The 10,156-nt window shown below is 60.0% G+C and overlaps 3 protein-coding genes across 3 annotated transcripts; 1 reads left to right on the top strand and 2 right to left on the bottom strand.

The window, feature by feature from the left end:
- Nucleotides 1-718: 718 nt before the first annotated feature.
- Nucleotides 719-2,993, bottom strand: RPL27 (ribosomal protein L27). Its single transcript, XM_058857917.1, has 5 exons — nt 2,859-2,993; nt 2,677-2,759; nt 2,183-2,352; nt 1,518-1,628; nt 719-809 (listed from the first exon to the last, which is right to left on the bottom strand). Exons 2-5 carry the CDS (start codon nt 2,755-2,757, stop codon nt 761-763), a joined length of 411 nt encoding a protein of 136 aa, XP_058713900.1. The 5' UTR covers nt 2,758-2,759; nt 2,859-2,993; the 3' UTR covers nt 719-760.
- Nucleotides 2,994-4,089: 1,096 nt separating this feature from the next.
- On the bottom strand, nt 4,090-7,408 carry RUNDC1 (RUN domain containing 1). Its single transcript, XM_058857896.1, has 5 exons — nt 7,021-7,408; nt 6,280-6,438; nt 5,813-6,011; nt 5,471-5,560; nt 4,090-4,960 (listed from the first exon to the last, which is right to left on the bottom strand). The coding sequence occupies exons 1-5, from the start codon at nt 7,345-7,347 to the stop codon at nt 4,095-4,097; spliced, it is 1,641 nt and encodes a 546-aa protein (XP_058713879.1). The 5' UTR covers nt 7,348-7,408; the 3' UTR covers nt 4,090-4,094.
- A 422-nt stretch (nt 7,409-7,830) lies between these two features.
- PTGES3L (prostaglandin E synthase 3 like) lies at nt 7,831-10,066 on the top strand. Its single transcript, XM_058857926.1, has 7 exons — nt 7,831-7,985; nt 8,336-8,449; nt 8,585-8,651; nt 8,946-9,044; nt 9,391-9,480; nt 9,584-9,637; nt 9,867-10,066. The coding sequence occupies exons 1-7, from the start codon at nt 7,978-7,980 to the stop codon at nt 9,873-9,875; spliced, it is 441 nt and encodes a 146-aa protein (XP_058713909.1). The 5' UTR covers nt 7,831-7,977; the 3' UTR covers nt 9,876-10,066.
- Nucleotides 10,067-10,156: the final 90 nt, after the last annotated feature.

Below are 10,156 nucleotides of genomic sequence, written 5' to 3'. Positions count from 1 at the left end.
GAAGCTAAAATCCAACAGCCACAGGTCAGTCACCACATAAATCACTGTGCACAGACACCCAGAATCATCCATTCACCTTCCCTCTCTCACAGGGATCACCCCAGTTTTGGGAGTTAAGAGATTTGCCCTGTGGCAGGAATATCAAGCACCCTGCAGCTGCAGAAGGGATGTGCAGCCCTGGCCATGTGGATGCTGAATGTGAGATCAGCAGTGACTGTGTGAAACTAAGTCACACTACCTTCTCACACTGGCCTGAGAAATTGTGAGGAGGAACTCAAAACAGCCCTTGGAGAAGGAAAACAACCTTTGCAGGTGGTGTTTGTCTCCTTATTGTTTACTTGTAAGAAACAGTCGAAAGGTGTTGTTCCTAACTGTCCAATGATAGTGATGTTAATTTGATGACCAGCCAAAGTTTTAACTTTATGGACCTTTTCAGAACTGTCTATAAAAGAGGATCTGGAAAAATAAAACAAGCTCTCTTTGCAACTAAACTCAAGAGTCTGTGCTGTCACCATCCCATTTCTAGTACAGTGTGACATGGCCACACCTGGAGCAGTCCAGAGGTGACACCTGCACCCACGGCTCGGGCTGCACAAGGCTCCACAAATGCACTGATGCTCATCTGGACTGCAATGGCTTTCCTGGCTCTTAGACACACAGAGGAAGCATGACCACACCACAAAGGCCACTGCTTGTTTTTTAAATAACAAAAAATTCATAGTTTTTAATAAACATTTATTGATGCAACCCTGTTACACCTTTAGAATCGCAGCTTCTGGAAGAACCACTTATTCTTGCCGGTTTTGTACCTGAAAGAGAACACACAGGTTAGAGAAGGATGTATACTAGCAGCCAACAGCACCAAACCCATACCTGAGCTGTCCCAGACAGACAGAATGCAGCACTCAGCTCACCCAGAGGCAATTCACCTGATGTCTTTGGCCTGGGCTACAAACTAAACCCACTTTAAATATTGAAATTCCAAGGGAAGCAAGAGCCAGGTCCCAGGTTTCTCATGAAGGACACCTGCACTGTGCTAGTTTCCACCCCAACAAGCACAGGACACGGCCATCCTGCTGGACACCTCGTGTGGCAGGGGGAGATGCCCGTGGAGAACAGCTCAGGAGCTGCCTGAGACACTGTGTATCCCACTGAGGTCACACAGCTCCCTCCTCTGAAGGAGCTTCTGAACAGAAAACTGCAAAGAAATATCAGCAACCCAAGCACTCCCACACAAAGTGTCAGCACTGCCCTGGCCCACCCAGCCCAGTGATAAGAGAGGATGGACTGGCAGCATGTTCTCAGATCATCCCTGGCTCCTGAAGGCCCTGCACGTGCTGGCACAATGCTGCACACACACACACAGAGGTGAAAAGAACACGCTCAACAAACATGCATGCAAAGAAGCTGGGGCACAAGTGCCAGCTTGGAGACTCACAGGCTGCAGCACAGCCACACCAAGTCCTCACCCTGGGGATGAGCACCACCACCACTGAGGAGACAAACTCCCAACTCACCTTTCCTCAAATTTCACCTTGGCTTCACGTCTTGCTTTGCGTTTCAGAGCAGGATCCCTGAACACATCCTTATTGACCACAGTTTTGTCCAGGGGAATATCCACAGAATACCTGGGAGAGGGCAGAATGGTTCAAAAGGGGCATGGTACCTGGCACAGGGCTGAAAACCAAACACTCATCCTAGTGTCCAGTAAAGGAGTTACAGCTCCTCAAGTCTCCTCGGTTCAGGAATCACCAAACCATTAAAGCAGTCTCAGTTCAGCCTATACAGGGAACAGCCACACTTTTTCTGAGGGATACGCAGCTGTGTTCGAGCTGTTTCCACCACCAGCTCTGTGGTGCCTGGGAGCTGCTCTGGGAGCTCTGAGGCACAGTAAGAAATGGCTCTGCCAGTTCCAGACCCCCACAGCTGTCTCAAACTGCTCAGCTGCTGACACCCCCTGAGCAAAGGGAAGATCAGCTACCCTATTCCAAAAGCCCATCAGTATTTCCACTCAGCCCCAGACCCCCAACTCCCTTTTGCAGAGCCTGAGCCTCACATTCACTCAGCCACATCATTAACAGCCTCGGTAACTCCCGGTGTTCAGCAGAGAACAGAAGAACCACGAAAGCAGCCAAGACTCCTCCGGCCGTGCCTGCAGCAGCACTGCCGGGGCCGCACTCACCGGGTGGGCATCAGGTGGTTGTAGTTATAAACCTTCACGAAGGACTTGATCTTGGACCTTTTAGCGATCTTTTTCTTGCCCATGGCAGCCGTCACCTTACGCGGGTAGCGGTCAATGCCGGCCACCAAGGCGTGGCTGTACGGCCGGTCCGAGGTGCCATCGTCGATGTTCTGAAACCAACGGGCGGTGGCGGCGATAGCACCGAGGAGCCGCGGCCGCGCCAGCCCCGCAGGACCCCTGCCCATGCCCGTGCCGCCCCCCGGGCTCCGGCTCGCCCCGCAGGACCCGTGCCCGTGCCGTCCCCCGGGCTCCGGCTCGCCCCGCAGGACCCGTGCCCGTGCCGCCCCCCGGGCTCCGGCTCGCCCCGCAGGACCCGTGCCCGTGCCGTCCCCCGGGCTCCGGCTCGCCCCGCAGGACCCGTGCCCGTGCCGTCCCCCGGGCTCCGGCTCGCCCCGCAGGACGGCGCGGAGCCGCCGGCTCAGCCCCACGCTCACCTTCACGATGACGGCCTTGCGCCCCGAGTAGCGGCCGGCCAGCACCAGCACCACCTTCCCCGGCTTCATGAACTTCCCCATCTCTGCGGAGGCAGCAGCCGGCAGTCAGACCGCGCCCGCCATCCCCGCCCCAGCCGCCGCCGCCGCGGATGGCGGCGGATCCCGCGCCCGCCCGCACTTACCGAGGCTCCGCTGCGATGGCGCCCAGGCCGGAAGAGAAATGGACCGCGGCGGCCCCGCCTGTCGCTCAGTGATATACGTCACTTCCGCCGCGACACCGGCAGCCGCTGCCGAGTGGCCGTGCCGGGTGTCCGCCCCCCTCCCCGGGCACGGCGGTGCCGGGTGTCCGCTTCCCTCCTTCCCCCTCCCCGGGCACGGCCGTACCGGGTGTCCGCTTCCCTCCTTCCCCCTCCCCGGGCACGGCCGTACCGGGTGTCCGCTTCCCTCCTTCCCCCTCCCCGGGCACGGCCGTACCGGGTGTCCGCTTCCCTCCTCCCTCTCCCCGGGCACGGCGGTGCCGGGTGTCCGCTTCCCTCCTTCCCCCTCCCCGGGCACGGCCGTGCCGGGTGTCCGCTTCCCTCCTTCCCCTCCCCGGGCACGGCCGTACCGGGTGTCCGCTTCCCTCCTTCCCCCTCCCCGGGCACGGCCGTACCGGGTGTCCGCTTCCCTCCTTCCCCCTCCCCGGGCACGGCGGGCGGCGCGTCCCAGCCCCGGTAACGGACAGAGCAGACGGGATGGCGGCAGGCTCAGCCCACAGGAACTAGAGCGGTATTTAATACACCTCACGGGACACCGCGCTGCGCTGACCCCCACACAACAGCCTGAACAAGGAGCTGGATCCGTCGGACAAAGCGCCCCAAGGGACACAAACTGCGGAGCTGCTGGGGGAGACCCCGGGCACCTCTGGATCGGCCCCCATCCTCTCCTAATCCAGCCGGGGGAGGTCAAGTCCCGTGTGACCAGGCAGCCCCCAAGGTGCCTCCACACCTGCCAGCTCTCTCCTCCATGAGGGATATCGTGTTATAAATTCACCTCTGTTTATCACATATCGTGTATGCACAAGGTGGAGCAGAGACTGTGAGAAACAACCACAAAGGAGCTCAGCTGCACGTCCCATGGGCGTTCCCCCACCAGCAGGCCCCGTGGCCAGGCCTCTGCCCCCCAGAACAGTCATTGGCCACTGGGCAGGGCAGTTTGGCCAGAGAGCAGCAGGGAGTGGGCAGGGTGAGGTGCTGCCCAACCTTCAGCCTCCAGCTGCTGTGCAGGGGCAGCATCGCACAACACACTGCCAGCGTGACACCCCAAGATTTCCCTAAAAGCAGGTACCAAAGAGACAAACTTGGTCTTACAAAAGCCAGGCTTCTCGAGCCCAACAGCTGCCTACTAGTGGAAAACGAATGATCTACAATAAAAACACATCAAAAAGCATCTTTGATGTTTTTCAGCTGCCGAACAGCCAGGTCAACCGGGAGGTTGAACTTCAAGTTGCTCAGGCGGCTGAGGAGGGTGAGCGCGCTCTCGAAGCCGGTGTTGGCCATGTAGCTCCAGGGCTGGTAGTGAGACTGAACCAAAGCTCCAGACTTGCAGATGAGGTTGAGCCACGAGACCAGGCGCTGCTCGTTGAGCGCCATGCACACCAGCGCCTTCAGCTCCGAGTCGGCGCTGCGCTTGAAGGGGCCGTGCTCGGTGAGCACCGTGTGGATGGCTGCCAGCAGGCTCTGCTTGGGGGTAGCCACCACTGCTCCTGTCACAGGCAAGGCGAAGGACTGGGAAAGCTTTCGAGCTGGCGATTCCACGAAGGCTTGTCCGTTCTTAGCGTTGTAATACTTGACAAAGAGTTCCCAGGGGTGCATGGTCCGCGGCGAGGGCGTGAAGGCGGGAATCAGGCATGCGATGGGGGCCAACACCAGGCTCATGCCTGGGGAAGAGGCGTAGAGCCCGTGAGCCATCAGGTCCCGCAGAGCCACCGTCAGCTCCCTGCGCACAGCCAGAGTCAGCTCGTCTCTGCCTCCCAGGGGAACGTCCTGCAGCTCAGAGGAGCAGATAACATGCTCTGTCTGCTGGTGTTTCAGGGCAAGCTGCCTCACCCGCTCCACCGACAGCTCCAGTTTCTCAATTAAGGGGGAGAAGTCCTGGTTGTCTCGGTCCTTCTGCCAGAGGGTGCGAGGGATCTGACCCGTGGCACAGCCAAACTGGCTGACAGCAAAGATCTGCAGCACGGCCAGCACGCGGCGCATGAGCTGCAGGCCCGTTTCTTGCATCCTTCTGGCATCTTCTGGGTTCACTGACCAGGGGAGAAAAGAGAAAAACACACTCTCATTAGGAAGTCAACAAATCTTCTTGTTCATACACACAAAGGGAGTGCAAATATCTGAAAATCCCTTCAGGCTAGCATTCTGATGCCTCATGCTACATTACTGTATTTCCAGCAGGTTCAAGGGATAAGTAGGAAGGTCTCAAAATCTAAAGGACACTGGATCCCCCCAGCTCATTGTACCTGCTCACAGAGCTCAGAGCTTGAAGAGTACAAATTACAGTGTGTTTTGTACCAAGTATCAGCAGTCTCATCCTGACCTCCGCTGAGGACCAAGCCCACCCTCCATGCCACATGCACACGCCTGTGACTACTCTGATGATCCCATGGACAGAGAGTAAAGGAAAGGGTAAAGGAAAAGGACACAGGCCTGCAGGAGAGGGAGTGCAGAAGAAGAGAAACCAGCTGCCAGGGAAAAGCAGACAATGAATTCAGGGAGAAGCTGGAGGTTTGCTGAGTGCTGAGCCCAGCAGTGCCCACCTCTGTTCCCAGAAGGCCGGGTGCTGGGTTTGTAGGAGCCTCCACAGTCACAGTGGCCATCTTCTGCCTTACCAGAGCTTCCAACTTCATCTACAAAAAGGATTTCATATCATTATTTCACTTTTGTGAATTTCAGCTACATATCCCAAGTATTAAGGTAAACATTCCTCAGACCCCTCTAGACTCCTTATCAATACTTTTCCTCGCCATCAATTTAGAGAGATTTGCACCTTCCTGTGACCCAGCAGCTGTTGCTGCATCTCCCAACATCTGTGACCTTCCTGACTATGTCAGGGAATTACAAAGCAATTCAGTCTGCTCGTTCAAAAACTCATCACTGACCCTGAATGAAGTTAATGAACATTTCAAGGTCCCTTATCTGGGTCTTCAGTTGCTCCACCAGCTGCTCCTTCACCCTGGCTGGATTCACAATCTGTGCTATGGCAGCATCCACCCGCTGCCGCAGTTCCTCTGGAGTGAGCGTTGCAAAATCTTCACTCAAGTCCATGTCCAGCTTCTTTATCAACTCATTTATAATCATCTGCAAAACACAAGTGAGCAGTGAGATTTCACCATGTGGCACTGCTGCCCAGGAGCTTCAAGGACTCTTTTCCCAGAGGTTCCCTCAGAAACAGGACACCTGTGCTGCACAGAAATAATTGCAAGACGCAGAAGAGGTTCACACATGTAGACAAACTCCTGATACTCTATTATAGCTGCTGGTGAGAAATACAGGCTGATGAGTGCCTACAGTCTGCAAGACACTCACAAAGGCTAGGAAATACAGCAGGAGGATTTCTGAGCCTTACCCGTTGTCTTTCCATAACCACAGACTGTGGTAGAGAATCATAGCTGCCCTCTTGGTAAGCAAAGGTTTCTAGGTCATCCAGCTGTGTCTTGAGCTGCAGGATCAGCTCTCTGTGCTTCTCCTTCTGGACCTCAATTTGCTCCTGCTTCTCTTGCTCGCCCTGAAAAAAAGTTATCAGTAAATAAAATTGAAGACTTCTTGTCATACCCATGCCACAGAGAACAGGATTATGACATGAGGAGTATCTCCTGCAGCTCATGTACTTCACTAGTGAGCACTGCAAACCAGCCTGAGAGAGAAATGTGTCTGAGCACCAAGCAGAGGTACCAACTACATCACCTCATCTGATCAGGGATGGGAAGCACCTCTCCAGACCGCTTGGTGAGAAGAACCCTCATCCCATCCCGCAAGGCCAGGATCCAGGAAGAAAGTGGCCAAAATAACATGTACATATCCCAGATCCTGTGAGTCACCTGTGCTGTGGCAGGGCGTGGAGCGGTGACACACCACTCATCGCTGCGAGCTGGCTCCGAGTCAGCAGGGGCCTGTGCACGGCCGGTGCTGAGCTCCGTGCACACCCGAGCACCGCGGGCACTGCAGCCGCAGCGGGATCGCCGAGCTCCCGATGCGCTTCAGCGGGGTCAGGCCCATTTACCGACCCCGGGGCAGGCGGCGCGGGCCGGGAGCCACAGGACGCCGGTACCCGGTGCTCTCTACGCTCGGCCCCGCCGCGGGCACTCACCGGAGCGCCGCCGAGACCGTGGGGAAGCGGCGCGGGGCAGCCGCGGAAGGCGAAATCCTCGAGGTCGCGGAGCAGGCGCTGCTGCTCGGCCGGGCCGGCCCGGGCCACCTGCCGCAGCCGGAACTGCACCTGAGCGAAGTGTGAGGCGAGCGCCAGCAGCGCCCCGTGCAGCCGGCGCCGCTCGGCCCGCAGCCGCGGCACCGACTCCGGCGACTCTCCCCCCGTGGCCGCCTCTTCTTCTTCCTCTTCCTCATCCTCCTCCGCCGACACGGCGCCCACCGGCGCCCAGCGCTCGCCGGGGCCCAGCGAGCCGCCCTCCCCCTCCATAGCCACCGTTACCGGTGCCGCGCCGCCGCCGCCATCTTGGCACCGCGGGGCGGGAGCGGGAGGGGCCATGGGCGGGGCCATGTCCCGGGGTTGGCTGTCCCGGGGTTGGCTGTCCCGGGATTGGCTCTCCCGGGATTGGCTGTCCCGGGATTGGCTGTCCCGGGATTGGCTCTCCCGGGATTGGCTGTCCCGGGATTGGCTCTCCCGGGATTGGCTCTCCCGGGGTTGGCTCTCCCGGGGTTGGCTCTCCCGGGGTTGGCTCTCCCAGGATTCGCTGTCCCGGGATTGGCTGTCCCGGGATTGGCTGTCCCGGGATTGGCTATCCCGGGATTGGCTCTCCCGGGATTGGCTATCCCGGGATTGGCTCTCCCGGGGTTGGCTGTCTCGGATTTGACTGTCCCGGGATTGGCTCTCCCGGGATTGGCTGTCTCGGATTTCACTGTCCCGGGGTTGCTGTCCCGGGGTTGCTCTCCCGGGATTGGCTCTCCCGGGGTTGGCTCTCCCGGGATTGGTTGTCTCGGATTTGACTGTCCCGGGATTGGCTGTCCGGGGTTGCTGTCCCGGGCCCGGTCCCGTACTCGGCAGCCGCGCCCCCGGCCCGAAATAGCGCGGGGCGGGGTCGGCACCGCCATGGCGAGGTGAGCACGGCCGGACGGGACAGGCAGCGCCCGTAACCCATGCACGGACCCGGTGCCCGGCCGGGGCACCACCCGACGGGACCCTCGGACATGGAGCAGCGGGGAGCGGCGCCGGGCCAGGCAGAGGGGAGCGGACACGGGCCGGCCGGGGGAGTGTGGGGCGGGAGAGGGGAGCGTCACGGGGCCGGTGTCCACCGCCACCGCCCGGTCGGCACCCGCCCGGCTCCCACTGCCCGCCCCGTGTCCGAACGGGCAACACGTGCCCGTGCCCCCCGTGCCGGCCCTGCCGAGCGCCGCTGGGCACCGGGAAATGCCCGCTGGTGACACCCGCTGCTCTGCTCCTCCCCAAGGCAGCCCGCAAAGACACTGTGGTACGACCGGCCGCGGTACGTGTACCTGGAGTTCTGTGTCGAGGACAGCACGGATGTGAAGGTTGACATCGAGGATCACCGGCTGGTGTTCAGGTGAGCTGCCACCGCCCTGCCGACCGACATGGCCCTGCTCCGGGGGTGCGCCACAGGACCGGGAGGACTCTGAGAGAGGACAGCACGCGTGGCCTCGGCTCACTCCTAAGCCTGGTTGTTAAAATGTTTTGGCAGTTGCAAAAATGCAGACGGCGTGGAGTTCTACAATGAGATCAATCTGTACGCCAGGGTCAACTCCAAGGTGAGGTTTCCTGCCAACAAACTGTTCTCTGACAGCTTCTGTCAGGCTCAGAGTCAGAGGTGATCTGTGCAGGCTTGAGCAGCACTGCTTAACATGGAACACTGCCCATCCTGAGAGCTTCAGTGGGCTGAGCCTGAGAGCCCCAGCCCTGGGGCTGATACTCACGGTGCTGCCTTGAGCCAGAAACAACCTGTCTCTGTGGTTCTGTGACCCCACAGCCTGCGCAGGGCTGAGCTTTAACCCTGTGCAGAGGGGAGCCCAGCAGACACTGAGGCACCCCTGGTCTCTTGGCAGGACTCACGGGAGAAGCGCTCTGACCGCTCCATCACCTGCTTTATGAGGAAGTGGAAGGAGAAAGTGGCCTGGCCGCGCATCACCAAGGAGAACATCAAAGTGTGTGTGGTGCCTGGTGCCTCAGTGTGTGTGCTATCCCCACTCAGCATCTCGTGGCTCCTCGGAACCAACCCGCCCCCAGAACACACACAGGGGACCCCAAGACAAGAGCTCCCAAAAAGCCCATCCTGATAATCACCACTAGTTCACAGACTCCTGCCCTCCAGGAAGGATGTGGCAAACCTTTTCCTTCACACACTAAGGAGCAGGACCAATGACCAGGGACTCCTGCTTCCTGCCCCTCTCCAGTCTGAGCAGACCCCTCGCCTGCCCAGGAGCTGTCTCTGGGCTGCAGGTCCCTGCAGTGCTGCTGCCCGCTCTCAGGGGATGCTCTTTGTGCCCACAGCCAGCCTGGCTCTCCGTTGACTTCGACAACTGGCGAGACTGGGAAGGGGACGAGGAGGTGGAGAGGGCCATGGTGGAACAGTACGCAGAGGTGAGCTGGGCCACCAGCCTCAGGATCCTGGGGCACATCCCGGGGTGTGTGGGATGGGGGGACACCAGGCATTTGGGGATCCAGCCTTTTGTTTCTCACCCAGATGCTGGAGAAGGTGACAGAAAAAGCTCCCCCCCCAGCCATGGATGACCTGGATGTAAGTACCACCGGCCAGCTGCTTCCTGATGCCCTGCCGAGCACAACCCAGCCTCAGCTTTCCGCCTCCTCCGGAGCACCGGGAGCACCTCCCGCTGCACCCCCCGGGCAGCCTGTCCTGGGGCCGGCGAGGAAACGCTCCCCGGGGCAACTGGCTGGTTCCACCGGCTGCAAGCGGGGCTGGCCCGCTCTCGGCCCAGTCCCCGGCACCTCGCTCCTCCCTCCCGCAGGATGACTGACGCCCAGGCAGCCGGTGCACGGGCGGCGGGCACCGAGGAGCAGCGCGGGGAGGATTCTCCGAGGGAGCGGGGCCGCCTCAGCTCGTCCGTCACCGCGGGCAGCGCTCCCGACCCTTCGCGGCGGACTCGGTCCGGTATCCCGTAGCCGGTTACCCTTGCGGAGCACGGGGCAATAAACGTGAAGTGCCGCAGCCGTGTGCCGTGCGCTCGGGCCGCCGCCGCACCGGGCACCGGGAGCCGTTCAGCGCCCCCGGCCGCGGGAGCGCGCGGCGCTGGCGGGA

Source organism: Poecile atricapillus, chromosome 27 (genome assembly GCF_030490865.1).
Source record: "Poecile atricapillus isolate bPoeAtr1 chromosome 27, bPoeAtr1.hap1, whole genome shotgun sequence".
NCBI lineage: Eukaryota > Metazoa > Chordata > Aves > Passeriformes > Paridae > Poecile > Poecile atricapillus.
Note: the sequence above shows the minus strand (reverse complement) of the source record. Positions and strands in the feature narration are given on the sequence as shown.